Genomic DNA, 21,904 nt, shown 5'->3' with positions numbered 1-21,904 from the left:
CAGTGTGGCTTGTCTTTAGGTGCTGAAATGACCCAAAATAAATTGAACTAATCAAAACAACATAATAAAAACTATGAATGATAACATGAATGCACCTTCATAATGATTAAATGGTGTTTTACAGGCTAATCTGTGGCTGCATGATGGCTACGTGTCATTACAAAACTACCAACCGGGAACCAGGTTTCCAAATGCTTCTGTGATTCATGAGATTATTTTATGATAATTTGAACATCTGTGGATGAGATGTAGGTCACATTTCCAGAATGATGTCATGCAATCAGGTTGCACTGAGGCCAGCTGTACAGATACTACCTGAGCCGCAGCAGCTTACACACTCCATCAGTGTATGGTTCACTGTAAGTCTACGATGTCTTCTTTTGATTACGCAGCGAGAAAACAAGATGTAGCTTTTGTCCCCAGAGCCATATGTGTGCCATGTTTTCTCAGTGTAATGGTGATTTTAGGTGTAACTGATGTGTGAGAGCTGGCTTTTCCTCCAGCAGCGGTCATTCTGGTGATGCAGAGCACGATGAATGGGGTGACATTACACTGCAGGGAGCGTCAGTGTTTAGTTAGGCTGACATGACCGAGAGACGGGCTTTAAATATCTGGCATGGACAGATCTGACCACAGGCTTCATGCAAATGACTGCAAAGTGTTTTGGTTTGGTTTAGTTTGTTTGGTTTAGTTTAGTGTAGTTTAGTTTAGTTTGGTTTGGTTTGGTTTGGTTTGGTTTGGTTTGTTTGGTTTAGTTTAGTGTAGTTTAGTTCAGTTTAGTTAGTTTAGTTTAGTTTAGTTTGTTTAGTTTAGTTTAGTTTAGTTAAGCTAGGTTTGGTTTGGTTTAGTTTGTTTGGTTTGGTTTGGTTTAGTTTAATTTGTTTTTTTTTAGTTTGGTTTAGTTAAGTTTACTTTGTTTTAGTTTAGGTCAGTTTGGTTTGGTTAGTTTAGTTTAGTTTAGTGTAGTTTAGTTTAATTTGGGTTTTTTTTGTTTGGTTTAGTTTGGTTTGATTTAGTTGAGTTGAGTTTAGTTTGTTTTAGTTTAGTTTAGTTTAGTTTAGTTTGGTTTAGTTTAGTTTAGTTTGGTCTGGTCTGGTCTGGTCTGGTCTGGTCTGGTTTCGTTTGGTTTGGTTTTGTTTAGTTTTGTTTAGTCTAGTTTAGTCTAGTTTAGTTCTGAAATTTGCACAGTGATTTACAAAAAACATAGAATGAGGAGTAAAATAACAAACTTGAGATTCCCTGACTACAGCTGCTTCACTGCCATTTCTGTGTATAAGCATCAAGTGTGAGGGTGTATCTCACTAACTTAAAGTGAAGAATGTTAACATGACGAAAACAGTTATTTGAATTCCAGAGTTGAAACACACGTGTTCTACAGGTCTGAAAACATCCCTCTATTTAAATATACCTCTGTCGTCATGACAAAGTTAGCGCCAACCTGTCTGCATAACAGTCATCATATAACTGGACCGCTGGCCTACTCTCCTAACCAATATGCCACACACTCTATTATGTATTTATGTGCTACTTTGGATAATATGACCAGGTGGAGTTAGGAGGACCAATATGACACCATGATTGTCTTAGTATGTTACGTGTTACAGAAGGGCTTGTCATGTTTTGTTGGCTTGCAGAAGTTCATGTGTTTCTCTGCCCCGCTTTCACTTGTTTACATTCTGACAGTGGCAGGCCTGACGGGGCAGTGTCATCAGTGTGCAGGGTGACAGGGCATTTTGTGTTTGGGGGATAGTTTACAGACAGAGAGAGAGAGACAGAGAGAGAGAGGGAGAGAGGGAGAGAAAGAAAGAGAAGGGGGAAAACAGCTGAGGTCAGTGCTCTGGAAAGAGCTGTGGGATGGAGAGCCGAGTGGAAACCAGAGATTATGTCAAGCAGCTGAGGCCGTTGTCCCAAACTAAACTGTGTCACAACACTGCTGTTTTCTCTTCATGCTGGTGAGTGGAAACAAGCTGGTTTGAAATTACAGCCCAGCCTATCGTAGTAGTAGCAGCAGTATCGAATCATATAGAGTAGTAGTCAGAAGTTTGAACAATCTAAAGTTGTTATAAATAAAACTCAAAGTCTGCATACTTTACCTTTGAAATTAAAAATGTTTTTCATCGGGGACAGGTGTATATTGAGGCTTTTTTATTTATTTATTTATTTATTTATTTATTTATTTTAAATCAAAGCCTTTAGCCAGAAATGCTGGTTTATAGACAATCAACAATCTGATCTTTATTTCATGTTAGTTTGCTCTAGTTCAGTTTATTGTTTTTATTTATTTATTTATTCAATGCAATAATTCATCTCATGTTTTAATTTGTCGTCTTTGGTTGTGTTAAAGAGCAAAAAGCTGAAATAGTGTTTGATGTTAGGTTCCGTGTGAACTAGCAAGCTGCAAAAACAGGTTTAGTGACATGTTAACCATTCAGAAGAAGAGTCTGTGTGCTTGTGTGTTTCTCAGTTTGTGTTTGTGCCCGTGAGACATGAGTGACTCTTCATTTGATGGCTCTCATGCAGGCCTTGTCTTGCAGAGGGTGCAGCCTAAAATTCAAAAAGCTGTGCTTGTTGTGGCAGCTGGTGGCTGTAAACAGGTAAACATGCAACTGTCATTATGTAATTTTGCCATCCACATGTAACATCATGGTCAAAGTGTTGAATTCAGAATGATGCTGTGGATAGCACTGGTCTCTCTCTCTCTCTCTCTCTCTCTCTCTCTCTCTCTCTCCCTCTCTTTTTCTCTCCCTCTCTCTCTTTCTCTCTCTCTCTATCCCCCCCGCCCCCCGTAACCCTGTAACAGCACTGACTGAGCTCATTCAGGCCAGCTCATTCTGGGATGAGATCACTGGAACAGCCTTGGAGCTGCCAGGGATGATGAAAAGCACAAAAAATCAGTGCCAGGATCAAGTGAAATTCCTCTGAAATGTACCAGGAAAAGCTTTGCCAATGAATTTTAGATCTCAGAAAAAACTTGAATGGCTATTTTTTGTTTTTTTGTTTTTGTTTTTGTTTTTTGTTTTTTGCAATGGTATAGCCTGATTGATGGAAGGCAGCAATTTCTCATCATTTTCAGCGAGTAGAAATAAGTTTGTTTCCCCTAAATGAACAGAAATACTGGTACCTTTATTGCTATAAAAGTATCAAGATTCTGGGACAGAATCTAGTTGTTCTTTAACTGGTGTCACATTGTTATTATATTTTATAGGGGCTAATGGAAGATATAGAGAAGGAAAAAGTCCTCTTTGAATGGGTTTCACTCTGACAACTATCTTCTTTCTCAGAGGAAACTGGTAATCAGTTATTGTCAAACTAATTAATTAATAAATACAGCTTTCCATGCTACTATCATCCCCATTCCTCATGATGCAAGTGCTTTTTACAATGTTTGAGCGTGATGTTTGTTCCTGATGATGATAATAACTGATAATGTAAATCTGTAACGTAAATCTATAAATGAGAGGCAAATCTCATGTTAGCCATATTAGGTTGATGCTTCAAAGGAATGTTCAGTATTATATTTTCTTAAAAAAAATGTTAGTTTGGTCTAAGTTGAGAATCATCCCGCTCAGCATTCTGTCCTTCAGACCCGGAGCTGTTGGTTGATCTTCATTTGACTTCACTTGGATTCAGACATTTATAGGAACTGTTCATTAAACTCAAATCCCAGACCTCCTCCTCCTTACCCAGCCGTGTTTCTGTTTGTCACTCCTAACCACTGGAATGTTACAGTTCATGTTTTGTGCATGCATGGCGACTGTGCATGCAAAAATATTTTGGTTTCATTCTCCACAATCAAGTTCATATTTTGGCCTTTTCTTAAGGCCTAAAAGCTTTGCTGCACAATCCAGGCAATCCATCCATGCAAAATGACTCTGCAGACATGAGCACAGTTGAGGTTTCTTAATTAAGATCCCTGCTTCTTAAATCACACATAGTGGCCTCCTTCGTTTTGTTATCATAGACATACAGTAGGACATAATGGCAATCAGACTGCAGTCAGATCTGCTGTGACAATGGACTCTGTGGGACAATGTAGAAATTACGTGTGTGTGTGTGTGTGTGTGTGTGTGTGTGTGTGTGTGTGTGTGTGTGTGTGTGTGTGCCAGAAAACTGAGGTATACATGCACGCACAACCAGTGTTTCTGATTTTGACAGACTTGAAGCACCCTGCCTGTCTTTTCCTTTTCTGCCCTTTCACTTCCATTCCTTCTCTTCATGTTTTCTAACCATTATCCTCTCCCACATACCCCTCCCTCACTCTCTCCATAGTTCCCCTCTGTTTTTCCCTCTGCATGCCTTCAGCTCTATCTCTGCATGTACAGTGAGTCAGCAAGATGGCCATACACACACAGACACACATGCACACATAAAAATTCTTTTGGCTCCCGCTCTATTGGCTGTGGTGGGGATCCATAATCACTGCCCTTTTTCCCATTTGCTGCATCACCAGAGATCAGCCAATAAATGTTCACATGCTCATGATGCTGCACACACTGAATGTGCTGCAGTGAGCCAGCATTTACTTCAGAGGAAAGTAGGCAGGAGGTAAGGGAAAGAGCGCTAGCCTGTGAGAGAGAGAGAAAGAGAGAGAGAGATAGAGAGAGAGGAGAGTGCCAGCGAGGGGGAGGAGAGCAGGGAGGAGGGGATGAGATGTTATGTGAATTCATTGGCTAGATGTCCCATTTGGCTATATCCCCCTCCCTCCACCTCTCTCATGTGCGTGCACACCAACAAACATGCGCACATGTACGAGCGCTCTTGCTCACACACATCTTTTCATCTCCTGTTTGGCTCCTCGCTGCTTCTTGGAGGAAGATATTTGTTGGCGACATGCAAGGCTTCTCACAGAGAGTGACGTGATGCTTGGCGAAGAGGGCTTTTAGTGTGTAGTACTGCCTGTTCCACTCATATGGAGCGAGTGTATCGGTCAGTGGCTGCGCACTGGAGTGGATGACGCCTGTTGATTGGTTCATAGATGCAGCACTGTAAGTGTTTTGAGTAATGCTGAGGTCATTTATGATAGCCAGTGTTGTGATAATCTCACATTTCATATGAGGGCATGATGATAATTGTAAATTTGTTTTGCAGAATCATTATATGCAAATAGGAAATAAGTTTGGTAAAATGCTGTTCACTATTCTTATGGTGATCCTTGTCATCAGCACTTGTTTGATGACTGTTAGATGACATCTCAGTCTAGCTGCGATCATTGATCTGAGCTGGAGCTGATCTGGTTATGTAAGAGTGGAGCGCTGAGTGGCTGGCGCGACCTTGTCCGCTGTCAGCACAGGGCTTCTGTTGTCGTGTTGTGGCTGCCTGCAGGATTTACCATTCACTTTTATAATCAGTTCCATCATTGATGCACTGCTTATCTGCTTAGTCTGCATGGAGCTGTTAAGTTATTGATGTAGCATCAGATTTGAGTGTTTGTGTTTGTGTATATAGGCATGCAGTATTCGTTGTCATTCAGATCTCACTGATCCAAATGATGGGTGCCTTCCTTCTATTTCTGAGCTCACGTTTCTGAAGGGAGAAGATGCAAATTCTATGTTCATTGCCTCCCTGCTCTGAAATCCTGGCTTGGAAGCTTAGCAGGTCATGAATTGGATGTGGCTGATAGACCGGCTTGGTCAAGTTGGTCAAACTGGTGGAGAGCTTGTAGATAACGAGGTGAGGTTGGTGATGAGCTGCTCTGACTGGTGGTGATGCCAGCCTGCTGTTGTTGGTATCAGAATTGGAAATACTTTATTGATTCCGGAGGAGAAATTGGGTCAGTTGCAGTCAAATTCTTAAGAGAAGAATATATATAAGTATAAGTGAAATTATGGGAAAAAAAAATATGTCAAAAAATATATGCATTAGAAATTTGTAAAAAAGTGTGTGCATTATGTGCATAATGCAGAAATATTTGCATTAATTTTATTTTGTGCGTTAATCCTAATTTGTAAGTATGTGCATCACTTGCATTATGCAGAAGTATATGCACTGGCCCTACTACAACATTAAAACAATATAGTATATACAGAAATGAGAAACTGAAATTGGTTCAGCTGTCAGTGAACTATAAGATCTGCCTTCCTGATCTGGTCAACAAGTCAGTGTTTGTGCTTGGGAGCTGCCTGCTATCAGATTACGTTCCAGTGATGTAACAAATTCTAACATTTGGAAATTTTATAATTGCCAGCTGACGACATGGAGGTCACATTATGGTAGTAATTTCACAACCTCTGGTCACCAGTTGTGACTTACCAAATCACCATGTTGTGGTTATCTTTTTTCACTTGAGGGAGAAGATGATGCATATAATTTTGCATAAAATATACGTTTCTGCATAAATATTTTGGTGCGGTTGTTGTTTATATCTCCTGCATTCTGGTGCATGAGAAACCCCATACAGAAATCTAATATATGAGCAAACATGCCCCTATGCCAGAAGATTGTTGTCATATATGTTACATGTACAGTCATATATGAAACAGTTATAGATTGTGTACCCGCCCGGACATGTAGATTATGTATAGCCCCTGCATGTTGAACATATAGGTGTTACCTATATGTGCATAAAAACAACATATTGTCCTGTAATGGTCACATGTGTGCACCCATACCTGCTCAACATTATGTACATGACAGTGGCAGCTGGTGATATATTTGTACTGGATAATAGCCATATACTGTATGTCCATGTATAAAAGTTTGTCAAATTTGAGTATTTATTATGTACATACATTGTAATACATTACTTTTGGGTCAAACAGAGACAGCAGAGTGAAAGGGAGGGATTGGTAAATGAGGGAGATGAAGAGCGGGCAGGAAGAAGGAGAAAGAGAGCATGCACTGTGGAAAGAAGTTTCCCTGAGGGTATTTTTCCCAGCAGCAGAGGTGGCCTGTTTCTATGCCTGTCTTCAATGCGAAGAGACAATGAGAGTGCTGACACACTTTCCCTGCCTGTAAAGTGCGAGTTATCTGTCAGATAACGTCATCACCAATGTCAGACGGATTCAAAACTGATAGGATTGCAGGATGTGTCAGAGACGCCTTGAGAGCAAGCATGTCTTGATTGTACACACACCGTTTTGTCATGTTGATACTGATGTCTTGTTTTGGGTCTAATTCGTGTCAGCAGTAGTGTGTGAGCTGTAGAACATTCCCTTTTTGAAGACCTTGTCTTGTATCTGCTCTTTTTTAGTCATCATGAAGGCTCTGCTTCAGATAATTATACATATCATGGCCAAGATTACGAGGAATCATTGTAAATGTTTGTAATGTGGTATTAAAGCATAGCATACATACTATCTCTTCTGTTTTTATCTTTTCTCAGGTCAGCATTCTTTCAGTGACCTGTGCTGAACATCCGGTGCTTTGCTTTCACTTTGTAATCAAATATTTATCACCGAGAGTGCCTTCTGCAGAAACAACCATGTAGCGTAGCTGTGTGACGTAAAGCAGCAGCTCATGTGCAGTTTCTTTGCTCTCTGTCGTAGCTCCATATTCCTGTCAGGCAAAGCTCCATCTCTGCACACCCTGCCCAGTAAAGATGCCAACATGCAACAGCAACAATAGTTTTTGATAATTGTTTTGGTAATACTATCGTTTTGCTGTACATGTTTCTTTTTCTTTTTTTTTCTTTTTTACTCTTTTTATTGAATTATTCCAAGGTTCACACAGCTTTAAAGTAATTTCCCCTAGGACTTAAAAGCTTTATCTGTCTTCTGTGCACCACAGTGTTAACAGAAGATAATAAAACTGAGTTCAAGAGTTAAAATAGATAAAATAGATAATACAGAAGCCATATGAGCCAATAAAGTAAACAAAAATGCAGACATAAAAATAGAAAATGAAATACAAAGTAGAAAACAAAACTTAATAAACAGACCCAGAATATTGGGGTGTAATCAAACAAATTAAACGGATTAAACAAGTGATGGTGTCCCATCTTTTCAACAACTTCTCCTGTTGCAGTCTAATAGAGAATGTAATTCTTACCATCTTAAAGATGTCATAAATAATGTCAATCCAGTCATCAGGTATTTCTGTTTTTGTGCACATGTGAAGTTTCATATGTAAATATTTTGCAGAAATTCTATCAGCAATCTAGCACACTGTGAGTCTGAGACCAGCAGTGTTTTGATCCTCAGTTGGTATCTCTGTTGACATTTAACGTTGAGGCCATGGCCTGAGTTTGACCTCTCGCCCTCCTCATATCCACATCAGCCCCGGGGGTTGTATCTGTTCCCAGGCTCCCTTCCCAACAGACGCAGGGATTAGAGAAGGTAATTACAAGAAAATGAGTTTATTCCACTGACCATGGTGATTGGTTTTGCCTTGATGACTTGGTGATTTTGGAGATTAAAGAATTAAAAACAACCCCCTCCGCCCTTGCCTTGTTTTCTTCAGAAGTTGTCCTTGTTTCTGCTGGTGGGCACAGGATTTTGGGGGAGTCAGAGTCTGTCAAAATAAAATATTGATTTGAGTTGATACTATCTTGTCTGCTTTGCATGCACATATTTGCTGTCCTCCCATGTTTATTAGAGCAGATGCACCACTCTACAAAATTGTTGTTTTGAGCGTTAATAATGCAGTGTTTGTGGGTTTTGGGTTAAAGCCTGTGGCCTTGAGTGATTGTACGTATGACATTTCCTTTCTCAGTATGAACATGGGAGGGAGAAGGTATTTTAGTTCAAGCTTTGATCTTTACAGCCCACGGATTTCCCTCGCTTCCCTGAAGATCACCACGGTGTGTGTTTGATCATGTGTGGTGTCACTTTTGTTTTTGTGTGCGCGTCCTTACCTCTGTCTTCTCCCTGTGTGTCACTGCAGGGTGCAGGGTAAGAGGAAGAGGGACTCCTATGTCAGAGGTTTAGGATGGCCAGTGAAGGCTCCAGTATTCCCAGCCCTGTGGTGCGCCAGATCGACAAGCAGTTCTTGATCTGCAGCATATGTCTGGACCGCTACGAAAACCCCAAAGTTCTGCCCTGCCTGCACACCTTCTGTGAGAGGTGAGTGGATTCACAATCTTGTGGGGATTCCATGTTAGTCTCCTCTGAATATGATGAACTGTGCTTGTGTGGGGTGGAGTGGGGGGTGGAAGTGTCAGTGGTTTGATGTGCAAATAAAAGCATCAATGTGGGCAAAAGGAGCCTGTGTGATGTCAAAATTCAAATGTAGAATGTGTCTGTGCTTTGTGATAAAGCTGCACTGCAGAACAGAGAGGGGCAGGTGCAGTGATAATAGTTTCCTTTCCAATTTTCAAAGAAAACTGCATCCTTTGTGTGAATATGAGGATCTCCATGGTAGAGGTGCTTTTCATTTTGACGTTCTGAGACTTCGGCACTGCTGTCACCCTCTGTGACAATCGCCCTTTGTTCCTGAGACAACAGAGAAATTCTGGACTCTGTCTCTGCCTGTCCCCTTCTGTACGGAGACAATAAGCTATTTCATTAAACTGTGCAGTTGTTTTTTTCTATCTTATTTATCCTGTCACATAACTTGATTAACATTTGGACTCCTGCAAAGGCAAATGCTTCAAGACATTATGGGTTATTTATTTATTTTTATTGCAAATGTTGACTCTTGATTTTATCATTCATCCATCACATTTTTATGACGTTTGCCACAAATGAAGTCTGTATGTCACTTAATTTGCAATGCTAATGCAATATACACACATTTTCTTTGTCTTAAGCTTCAACTTTCTTAATCTGGCAGATAGCAGGTACCATAAAAACAGTACATATACATTGTTTATGATCATAAAAGAGGTTAGATACCCACTGTGCTGCTTAGAATAGCTAGATGAATGTTTTAATGTCAAACTGGTGTTTATTCTTCTGTTTTGACAAGTAGATTAAAGGTTAGATTTCATTGTTTTGTTGCATCCCCCCTTTTTCATTGAGGTCACAATGAAATGAAAAATGATATTTTCACTTTGTTGGCAAATGATCTTTGATGGTTGCCTCATGTTGCTGCTGCTGCACCAGTTGGAAATAAAAATCCTAACAAATAAAACAAATACCAAACAGATTTTTGAACAATCTGACCCCTCCATGATTTTAAATAATTCCCCCGTGCATCACATGCCACCATGACATGCTGTTTCAACAGGAAATACATCAAATTAAGGAAGCAACATCGTCTCAAAATGGCATTTCATTGTGACTTTAGACAGTTGTGTAGCCATTCAACTGAATAAATCAGAACCCCATCCCAAATTCTGCTGCAGTTGCGGTCACATCTGCATAATTTACTTACCCTCTATAAAAAGTATTTCTGAATCCTTCCTCTGTGTCATGAACACTTGTGTTGAAGCCACCACAACCACCACCACCACTTACTGCTTATTCAACCAAAATCCTTACCATACGATCACATTGACACCTGCTCTCCCCGTCCTCCAGGTGTTTGCAGAACTACATTCCGGCCCACAGCTTGACTCTGTCGTGCCCTGTGTGCCGCCAGACCTCCATCCTGCCGGAGAAGGGTGTGGCGGCATTGCAGAGTAACTTTTTCATCACCAACCTGATGGACGTGCTGCAGCGGCCAGTGGACAGCTGCAGCCAGGAGGCCGCTGCTCTCAACACCATCACCACTGTAGCCACAGGCCAGCTGCTCTCCTGCCCCAACCATGGAGGCAACGTAAGAGATGCCTGAATCCATCTGACTGCCTGTTTCTGACTGTCGCCTCCCTCCTTCTTTCACACACATAAACACACAAAGCTCTCTCCAGTGCACTCAACAGTGCACTCAAGTAGGATAATGCGATATGATATGTGATAATGCAATTGCGAACATCAGTTACATCTTAACATGTAGTAGTGCCCCTTTTTCTCAGTCACTTCATGACACTGATTTGCAAGTTTATTGTTTGGGTTTTGGGGATTTTACAGCAGAACAGGTATTAATTTTGTATCTTGTTATGCCTGAGATCTGTCCAAACACACTCTGTTGCATCATTTTCAAGGGATTTTTCATGTTCCATACCCATAGGAGCCCGTGGAAGCCCATTAAAGACCTCTGGGAATCCCCAGACCCCATTTTGAAAACTACTGGCATTTCTCCTGCTTAGCATTAATGTTGGGTATACTTTGTCTTTGCCTTTGACCAAGACAACATAGTGTTAGAGTGAGTGAAATAATAACAGTAATGTGTTTTGACATTTAGAGTAATGAAGGCTTTAAGTGGTCTGGGCTCACAATCCACCCCCTATGTAACTCTGAGGTCGGTCTTTGTTGTTGTCTAGGTGATGGAGTTTTATTGTCCACCATGTGAGACAGCCATGTGTCAGGAGTGTACAAGTGGCGAACACGCAGAACACCCAACTGTGCCTCTTAAAGACGTGGTAGAGCAACACAAGGCCTCGCTACAGGACCAACTAGATGCTGTCAAGAAGAGGTACAGCAGCCGCTGATGCTCCCACAGAGCTACAAACAGGCATCTTTAGGCCATACGGATTATTTCCAGTGGTTACTTATTTGTAGAACAGGATTCATATCTGAATTAGATTAAAAAAAGACCCTCTGATGCCATAAAACAGTCTCTATTAATGTCAGTATTATTAATCATGATCTTATTCACCCTGCACATTAACATCACTCTGTTACACAAATAATGAATGAATGAAATCATCTGTATAACTAATTCCTCTTTCTCCAATTACCTTTCGTGCCTTCGCTCCTCCAATCCCTCCATTACGCCAGGTTACCAGAAATCGACTCAGCGCTGCAGGTGCTGTCGGAGATCCTGCAGCAGCTGACCAGTCAGAAGAGCTCTATTGAGGACAGTATCCATACTACCTTTGATGAGCTGCAGAAGACCCTCAATGTCCGCAAGAGTGTTCTGCTCATGGAGCTGGAGGTGAACTACGGCCTCAAACAGAAGGTGAGGCATCAGTGTGTAATGATGGTGGCCTGATGAACACCATTCTTATTGAAAACAGCTGAAACATGCAGCTGTAGCTTATATGTTTGGATGTTTGGTTAGTTGCACCCAGACTTTGGGTTGTTTTAGCTCTCTGTCAACACTAGAAATAAGAACTGATTATGTTTCATCAAGAATTTTTGAAGTTCATAACAGTGAGGATCAGTGCAGAAGGAAATTATAAAATCATGTAACATTAAAAACCAAAACAACACTGACCTTGATGTAATCTATAAAACAATTAACCTATCATCAGCTGATATAGCTGTTTTTGCTGAACCATGTACCAAGGACTCAGCTTGTCTTAAAGGCAATTAAATAAAACATGAAAGCGGGAGGGGCTACCAGGCATTGTGTGGGGGTTGGGGGGGCTTGCCTGGTGCACCACCCCAGTCCAGGGAACCAATCACCCTGTCCAGTTAAAAGCCTGATGCCCTCCCCTCTTGGAGCTCCATCACATGCTTTGCTAATGATTTACAATTCACTGGCAACTAACTGCAGTCCAAGGGAAGGTCAGAGTTATCTGTGTGATTGTGTATTTTGCCTGTAAAAAGCCATGTGGCTGAATTGCTACAGCTAGATGGAGCCAGTATGCTGTATGTATCCAGCTGCTGGGTTGATTTGGGTGTGTCGTGTGCAGTGAGGGACTACAGTATTCATACTGCACTCTGCAAGCGAGTGTGCACTTTATCTGGCCCACTCCGGGAGCATGATCTATGTTGTTATGTTTCACAGCTTTCTGTATGTTGACTATAGACAGTGAGGCTAGAGGGTGTTTAGAAGATATATTAGACTCCTGCCTAAGATAGCTCAATGGCCTCTGTTGTTGGGAAAGAGGACGAGTATGATGGCAAGATGCGGGTGAGTCTGTTTTGATCTTTTAATGAGGGTGTGGTGCTATTACAGCAAAAAAGAGCAACAGAGCAGTGTGTGGCCTGTCAAAAGTCTGCTTGCAGTACAATAAGATTCAGCTGTCTCTTATGGATCTCAGTCATTGTACAGCTTCACAGCAATGCTTAAAGTATAGGGTACTGAGTTTAAATCTGTATTATCTCACTGCCAGTTGATGTTTACATGCATTTTAAGTCTCACATGAGAAAGGTTACATTTGTACATCAATGTCGGCAATTACCCTGTCAAACTTACCAGTTTGACAGGGTAATTATAATACACTGACAGATTTATGGGCGTGTGCATAGATTAATTTGGCCATAGCTGACATATTATTTTACATGGATGGTAAATTTTGTAAATCAGGTGTGTGCATTTGAATTCATGGATCTTTGTTCCATTCATTGTGATGAAGTATCAAAAAGTTAATATTTTTTACTACATTCCTTCTAATGCTAACAAATAATACTAATGCTGTCATTGGTTGCTATGGGAAATTCTGTTTTCTCTTGATGTCCTTCAGGGATAGGAATGATTGTCTCTCTAACCACTAGGTGTGTGTCTGTGTGTGTGTGTGTGTGTGTGTCAGGTGCTCCAAGCCCAGCTAGACACCCTACTGCAGGGCCAGGAGGGTATCAACAGCAGTTGTAACTTCACAGAGCAGGCCTTAAGCCAGGGCACTGAGGCTGAGGTGCTGCTGGTGAAGAAGCAGATGAGCGAGCGTCTCAGTGAGCTGGCCAGCCAGGAGCTTCCTCTGCAGCCCGGGGAGAACAACCAGCTCGACTTCCTCGTGGAGACGGAGGGCCTAAAGAAGTCTATCCACAATTTGGGCACCATCGTAACGACCAATGCCGTGGCCTCTGAAACTGTGGCTACCGGCGAAGGACTGCGTCAGTGTGTGGTGGGTTTGCCCACTTCCATCACCATAACCACCAAGGACAAAGATGGAGAGCTGTGCAAGATGGGCAATGCTGTCATCACCGCTGAAATGTCTGCACCCGATGGCAGCACGGGTGAAGGGGAGATACTGGACAACAAGAATGGCACTTATGAATACTTATTCACAGCTCCTAAAGAGGGTAGCTTTACTTTATCACTCTGGTTGTATGACCAACATATCAAAGGGAGCCCTTTCAAGATAAAAGCTACAAAGTCTATAGATGTGTCACCAACTTCAGATGGCATGAAGAAGAGGTTGAAGTCACCAGGCAGTGGGCACATCAAGCAGAAGGCCATTAAGAGGCCAGCCAGTATGTACAGCACAGGGAAGAGGAAAGAAAACCCCATCGAGGATGACCTCATCTTCAGAATTGGTAATAAAGTTGTCATTCTCTCAGCACCTTGTAAATGTGGTTAGCCAAAATGTTTTATGAAGCTATCACCCAGTATGGTCAGTAGGACTCTCTTAATAATCATTTTATCCATGGCCATATTGCCCTTAAACCTTTGCATGACTTGCTGATCATTTTTTAAACATCTAATATTTAATCAGTATTTAAATGATCTGTGGATTACCTTTACAATGAAACATGGAGTGTGATAGTAACAAGTAAGTTACATATCAGCTATGCCATCCTATACAAGTCACTTGATGAAAATAGAGCTCTTGCATTAGACTGATTATGACTTCAAAACGAAATATTCAAGTTATTGGATTACTGGTATGATATGTGGCGTAAAGATAGTCATATTTTCTTTATAGTTCTGTTTCATGTTTTCCAGGCACGAAGGGAAGAAACAAAGGGGAGTTCACTAACCTGCAGGGAGTGGCTGCCTCCTCCCTGGGCAAGGTGCTGATAGCGGACAGCAACAACCAGTGTGTCCAGGTAAAAATAACAGCCTCTGTGGAGATGCTGCACGGTGCTTTCAGCCCACGAAAATAGCAGACGTCAGGGAGTCAAAAGTTAATGGCTGAGCACTGTGACTCATCGTTATTCAGTTACCTTGAACAGTGCTGCCTCTGCGCTTTGCCATCTCCATGGCAACACATGCGCTAATTCTGAAGATTCATCCTCTACCAGGACTATGGAGATGTAATGACAAGAAAATGCTCATTCTGTTCATTTAATTAATTCAAACAGTCTTATTGGATGTGTTTTGTGATATACAGATATTCTCCAATGATGGCCAATTCAAGAGTCGTTTTGGCGTCCGGGGCAGGACTCCGGGTCAGCTGCAGCGGCCAACAGGTGTGGCCGTCCATCCCAATGGTGACATCATCATCGCTGACTATGACAACAAGTGGGTCAGCATCTTTTCAAGTGAGGGCAAGTTTAAGGTGAGGAATAGCATTTGATTTATTCTATCTTTAAGGCAAGTAATAAGACTTAATGTATTCTTATCAGTATTGGACACTTAAATTGTCAATGGGACAGTGTACTTGTAATATAAAATCCATCACCTCCACACTGTAGTTTTGCCAAAAGAACATTATTACTAAGGACATATTAGCGGGGGAATTACCAGGTGCGAACACTCACAACAAATGTTATAGCATCCCTATGACACCCTAAAGATTTTTACAATATTCTTTTTAATATAATGTCATAAACATTACTTAGATATCTACTGTATCTGCAAGTATTGATTGGATTTAAGATAAGCTCACAGTGTTTAGAGATACATGCAAAAATAATGCTGGTCTCTGGCTAGGCTTTCTATTTTTGAAAGAGATCACATTAAATCATGAAGTTATTCAGCTAGTGTAATGTTTAGAGATAGATAACTGAAACTTGATACGCACTGGTGCAAAGTTTCACTTTCCTTTTAAGGCAAGCAGATTGCTGGTTTTCTTAGGGTAAGATTTAATGTGAAAATAAGTTCATGTAGATAAGTTTTTTGATGCTGTGCTGCCGAAGACTTGGACATGAACATGGAGAATGACATGGAGTTCTGGATCCTGTGAACAGAGACTAGGGATGGTGGTAGAAAAATATTGGCACTACATTGTCTATGAGATGAATTGCCCTTTGGGGATAATATTGATTTACTCTGATCCTACCACTCTCAGTCTGTGTGCCCATGAGTTGAAACACTTCTGGTGCTGCCACTATGTATTAGTGGTACTGTTGGTTTACTGTTTCAAATGGAGAAAATAGCAGAGCATATAATAAAAAATTGATATACAATATAATGATAATTCTTGAACAGGCATCACTGGAAACTGGTGACTTCATTTCAAATTCTTTTGTAGTTACTTAATTCTTGCCACCCATGAGTAGTAACTGTGCTTGAGGCCCCAGAGCTTTACTAAGTGTGACTCTCTGTCCTTTGTGTCTCCAGACCAAGCTCGGCTCAGGTAAGCTGATGGGCCCTAAAGGCGTGTCAGTGGACAGAAATGGCCATATCATCGTGGTCGATAACAAGGCCTGCTGCGTCTTCATTTTTCAGCCCAACGGAAAACTGGTCACCAAGTTTGGTAATCGTGGCAACGGTGACCGGCAGTTTGCAGGTACACTCAATGGTAATATGTGCACTGCCCTCTACTGTCTCTCCAGCCAACTCACACCTGCATGTGGAATGAGGAAGTAGGCCAAACTAAAAACTAAAACCCAAACCCAGTAATGCACCACTTATGCACAGTGGGCACAGCACTTTTTACTGATAACATAATTAAACATATGTGATAGAACTCAAACAATGCACTTCTTTTTGTGAGTCAAACGGCAACTCATGTCCCAATGAGAGTAGGTTGCACTTATCATGACCATGGTGTTCCCAACTCTGGTACAATCTAGCTTTTTTTATTTGCATTTGCCCACTTCCATATTAGTTTGCATGCTCTCCAGAAGCATTTGCAATGCAATGCATAATTAAATCAAACAATTTCTAACTTGTTCTTCGTTTAAGAGTTGAATTTAAGAATATTACACAAGTAAATATAAACTTTTTTTCTTATTGTTGTATCCAGGTCCTCATTTTGCTGCTGTCAACCACAACAATGAAATCATTGTGACAGACTTCCACAACCACTCAGTCAAGGTAAGTACAGTATCAGAGCAGTGGAGGTTAACTGTAGGTGAGTATACAACTGGTCTAATGAGGCTGAGAGCAGGTGTGGAGGGAAAGTCACCTGCGATGTCAGAACACACACACACACACACATACACACACACACACACACACACACACACACACACACACACACACACACATATACAGAGCTTGCTGTGTTGTTCGTGTAATTCAATGAAACACCTATGATGGTGACATACTTCTAAATCCTATATATAAAAAAAGTTCTATGTTGTCTATGGCTTATTACACTGGCATACTGTTTATATTTGGTTTACTACACTTCCATATCAATTTTTGGATTTTTGAATCACTGTCTCTATTCTGTTTCCCTGTAAAACAAAATCATTATCAGGTGTTCAACACTGAAGGGGAGTTCCTGCTGAAGTTTGGTTCCAATGGTGAAGGCAACGGCCAGTTCAACGCGCCCACAGGAGTGGCTGTGGACGTCAACGGCAACATCATAGTAGCAGACTGGGGCAACAGCAGGATACAGGTTAGCGTAAATGAGAAGAAAGGAAGTCTCACCTTGAAGGAATACTTCACCCAAACACTATAGATTTTGTATCATTTACTCATTCCGAGTGGCTTTGATGGCCTTAGGAAAAACTTTATTGCATTCCTCATGGAATGCAAAATGGAGTTGATCAGCCACTTTGCTGGACATCAGGGAAAAAAGGATATAAAAATGTCACATCTCAAACAATACAACACAAAATGCAGTGCAAATTTAATGTTTGTGCCTCATTTTGCTGCTCATTTTTATCTGCTATCTTAATATCTGATATTAACCCAGTACAAGTTCAAATCAGTAATAATATTCTGTTTCCCTCCAAAAAAGTTCAATAAAAATAATAACAAACACAATTTCTATTTCGGTTTTAACTATTAATTCATGATTTCACATACCTTTAAATTTCTTTTTATCCAAATGGAAAGTGAAGTGTGAAAAGTGGATCCACTATTTACCTCAGTGACAGCGGGGCAAAACAATAGGGCATAATCTGTGCTCCCATTCACTTCTCCCATTGGAGTGAACACATTCAGGATGGCTGCTAGTCTCCTAAAGGGCGGGGCAGTGGTGAAACCCATGCGACACAGATACAGGAAATGAGTCTAAGAGAGCCGTCTTTTTTCTGAACCGTCTCTTCATGCTCTTTTAGACCTAAATGGATTGGAACCTTATTTAATGTCATTAGTAAGACCGGTATATATACCTGTCAAAATGGCTGCTGTGAAAAAGCTCTAGTGAGGACCCACCTCCTGTTTTGTTCATTGGCCAGGAGTCCTACTCACTCATTGGCTACATTGACACAGTTACAGCTACACTGAGTCAGATTCAGTCATTAGTTTTTGGGTGAAGCCCCCAACATTTCTCCCCTGCTCCATTCACAGGTCGAATTATTTCAGTGTATGCCGTATTTCTAAATATTGCAGCCCCCATGTAACAGAGAACGGTGTTTATTGTCTGTCCCTCTCGCTCTCTGTCTGTGTGTTGCAGGTGTTTGATGGCAGCGGTTCGTTCCTGTCCTACATCAACACGTCAGCTGACCCGCTGTATGGCCCCCAGGGTCTGGCCCTCACCTCTGATGGACATGTTGTGGTAGCAGATTCTGGCAACCACTGCTTTAAAATCTATCGCTACCTACAGTAGCCCTCTTCCCTTGGTGCAAGCAAACTGTACAGTGTATATACACACACACACACACACACAGAAACGTGCACACACAAAGACATACACACTGGTATGGAGCAGGTGGCAGGTTTGCACTCATCCACTTATCCATTCACTCGTCAGCCATGCCTTCATTGTGCCATCTGACTGCTCACCTTGTGTATGTGTGTGCGGCATCCTGCTAGACCACTGATGCTGAAGAAACAAAAGAGAGAAGTGGTTGTGTGAATGGAGTGAGAGTCATTATGAATCTAATCTTCACAGTTTGGTGACTGGTGCTTTGGAGAGCCATTCATAACTCCGTTTCTCACTGAGATACATTCCATCTAAAAACTGCTGATTTGAAAAGTGAATCTTTAGTATTATGCTTCTGTTAGGCCTTTCATTTGTGATAACAAGGCACTTAATGCAAGTGCAAGAAAACTGGAAAATAATGCCATTGTAAATGGATGAATGATGAGTTGATGCTGATAATATTGGTTAGATCGTGTGTTAAACGAGAGCAACATCAAAGTGAAAATAAGAGGTACTGAGAGGTCCCTTACCTGAAATATAGTGACAGTTGTTTTCAGAATAATTGCAGCTTCTTGTCAAATGCTCACACTGTCCTCACACATTTTGCCTGTTCACTGTCAAAGAAATTTGTCCACCTTATGTAGCAGGGTATTTCTGAAGCATGATGAGACCTTCCTGTGCATGATACATTTACTAATAAACATCAGACAAACTATGGCACACGACGTAGGCATCTGTCCCGGACTGATAGAAAAATCACAAAACAACAATGTGAACACTGATCCAGTCAGAACATTTTTGTATCTATATGTGGAAACAACTGCTCGGTGTTACACACCCTCACTTTAAATTAATAACACACACGTGCTTGTGAATTGGTTTTAAAATAACTTAATAATAGTGTATGTGTGTATCAGGGTGAAGCCTCCTCATAATGATTTATGATAGGTTTTTTGTTATGTGCAAATATCTTAGAATTTGTTCCATTTAAGTAAAATAGTAAAATGCTGAAAAAAGCTAAAGTCAAAGCTAAATTCCAGTAATATCATTCTGAGGCTTTGTACATCAGCAGTCCAGCTCGCCATGTGCCCTTATGTCTGTCAACAAATCCTCACAGCTAGTATCAAGTTGTATTTTAGTGAACTTAACCCATTGTCTTCCTTAAAAACAAACAAACAAAAAAAGATGCAATGTCTAGTTCACCAGTTAGGGTGTATGCTGTTAATTAAACTGTTAAACTCCCATCAGAAACACCTTGAAGTCAGCGTCCACACAGCCATCTGTTACCTTTTGTTTGTCCTCAAAGCACACCATTTTCATTTATGTCAATGTATATTTTTCCCCCTGAATTCAATCATTCATTTTATACACAATCCTGTTAAATTATTTGTTCTCCTGTCATGTTTATATTTGTGATGCCAAATGGAATTAAAGTGCCCATAGAAAAGAATTTTGTGTTTGTGTTTGTAATGTACAGTCTGTGTTATAATAAGACAGAATTAATTAAGAGGAATTGCATGGAAAATATATTTAAATTTTATGAATTAATATGCTTTGCTGGTCTGCAAACAGATGCTATCATGACTTTTTTTTGCTATTATCAAAATTTTTAAAAGCATTTTTAGCACAGTATCAGTATCATATTTTTTCTTTTTTCCTTTCTTTCCAGTGTCTCTGGAACTGGACAGCGTCCCACAGCTGCTGTCCTTTTTGATATTGTTAAGTCTCAAGTCTACATTTGATGTGCAACATCACTATATTTTTACATGATTAGTGCATTGTTTTATGCTGTTTGTTGCGGAGCTTGCCTGCAGCCTCATGTTCAAATTAATCCACAGCCGCTACCTGTGACTGCAGGCAAACCATGTCCTGTGAACAGAGTTGTTTTGTAATGACTGCAGAGGGCGCAACAACATCATGACGAAAAGTCAAACAGCATCCCTTCTACTGCAGACACAGTAACAGTAGTATTAATAAATTACAGTAAACGTAAATAGTGATAGATAAAATATAGTAAAATAATGCAAATTTCAACAGCTCTGTCTAATGCTTTAATTGGTAGACAAAGTTGATTTTCTTTTTTTTATTATTGCAAAAAATAAGTTTAACATTCATAAACATATTTCCACTGAAACACATATTTGAAACTGAATCAAGCATTTGATGCAGTTTCTCCTACAGCTATGAAAATGTGGCAATTTAAGTAATGATTTCACATATGCATCAAGTTTTGCCCAGTTGACTGCCTCCTAAAATTACAAAAATGTATGTAGTTTTGGACTTGAAAGACAAGGATTGTGAGCAGGGACTGCTTCTTTACAAGGCTGCCATCTCGTGGTGCATCAGAGAAGAACATGGGTTGTGTCCCTGCTGCGAGGCTGCAGACAACCACTGTGGCATAGTGGAGCTGTGATCAGCAGTGTCCCTTTAATAATGGCCCTCAGGCTGAAGGAGACTGGAAAATGCAGAGTCAGTTATCATGATAACTGACTGCTAGGTGGCAACATCCACTTGGATAGCCGGGTACCATGTTCAGCCGGCCCACTTCAGTGGAGTGAGCGCTGGCAGAGACAGGACAGTGTGCAGAGCAGAGAGCAGACATGTGAAAGAGCAAAACACAGTCTAAACACTGAAGTTGGATGAACGACCCATGATCTGAAAAACAGTCAGAACACAGTCTCTGGCTCTGTCTGCCAGACAATACATTGGTTTGTTTAACAGTATAGACCTGCCTGTCTTGTGGCAGTATAATAGCACTGGAATGGGAATCATTTGGATCAGGGCAGAATGTGTTCAAATGTGGTTCTGTAGTGTTTATCACTGTAATGAAGAGCAAAAGCTAATCAAATGAAATTCACTGTAAGATGTATTTAAAATAATCAAACAGCCTTGTGGTTGCTTACAGGCATCATGTACCCAAATTTTTTTGAGCGTGCACAACATTACATAAATAGCCGAGGTGAAAGAAAGAAAGAAAGAAAGAAAGAGTGTTCATTTATTCACAAGACATTCCCTCTGTGAAGCTAAAAGGTTTTATGGCCAACATCTCTGTTTTTGTTCATTAAAAAATAAATAAATAAATACATAAAAAAAAATAAAAATCAGTATACAGGGGATAGTATACAAACAGAGCAAGAACACAAATCAGTATACAAGGAATATGGACGGTAAGAAAAGAGCCAGGGGTATAATACAAAAATATTATAAAACACATAGACCTTAAGTCTTTTGACTGCACTCTTGTTAGTTGAATTAGAAAGTAGTTTCTCATATTGCTCAACATCCTGCAGGAAAACAACAAAACAGGGTTTAGTATTGCTAAATTTGCATTTGTGAATGAAGAATTTTCCCAAAACGTCTTATTTTCCTGGGTTATTGATGAAACCAAACGCC

At 40.6% G+C, this 21,904-nt stretch overlaps 1 protein-coding gene across 10 annotated transcripts in view; it reads left to right on the top strand.

Moving 5' to 3' along the window:
* Positions 1–19,961, top strand: part of trim2a (tripartite motif containing 2a) — a 31,812-nt gene extending 11,851 nt beyond the window's left edge. For 3 of the 10 annotated variants that reach the window (XM_030049840.1, XM_030049877.1, XM_030049858.1), the window contains 12 exons: positions 8,821–8,999; positions 9,686–9,715; positions 10,398–10,635; positions 11,240–11,391; positions 11,697–11,877; positions 13,397–14,120; positions 14,530–14,633; positions 14,918–15,085; positions 16,090–16,270; positions 16,718–16,788; positions 17,177–17,317; positions 18,323–19,961. In XM_030049840.1, coding sequence (XP_029905700.1) covers positions 8,866–8,999; positions 9,686–9,715; positions 10,398–10,635; positions 11,240–11,391; positions 11,697–11,877; positions 13,397–14,120; positions 14,530–14,633; positions 14,918–15,085; positions 16,090–16,270; positions 16,718–16,788; positions 17,177–17,317; positions 18,323–18,475 — 2,277 coding nt within the window. In that variant the 5' untranslated portion in view covers positions 8,821–8,865 and the 3' untranslated portion in view covers positions 18,476–19,961. Of the gene's footprint in view, positions 1–1,521; positions 1,953–4,627; positions 4,986–8,657; positions 8,738–8,820; positions 9,000–9,685; positions 9,716–10,397; positions 10,636–11,239; positions 11,392–11,696; positions 11,878–13,396; positions 14,121–14,529; positions 14,634–14,917; positions 15,086–16,089; positions 16,271–16,717; positions 16,789–17,176; positions 17,318–18,322 lie in introns of those variants that run through there. The other 7 variants (XM_030049868.1, XM_030049849.1, XM_030049885.1 and 4 more) reach the window with 7 other exon arrangements.
* Positions 19,962–21,904: the final 1,943 nt, after the last annotated feature.

This window comes from Myripristis murdjan, chromosome 1, assembly GCF_902150065.1.
Source record: "Myripristis murdjan chromosome 1, fMyrMur1.1, whole genome shotgun sequence".
Lineage (NCBI taxonomy): Eukaryota > Metazoa > Chordata > Actinopteri > Holocentriformes > Holocentridae > Myripristis > Myripristis murdjan.
The sequence above is the reverse complement of the archived record's forward strand: the minus strand, read 5'-3'. Positions and strand labels throughout refer to the sequence as shown.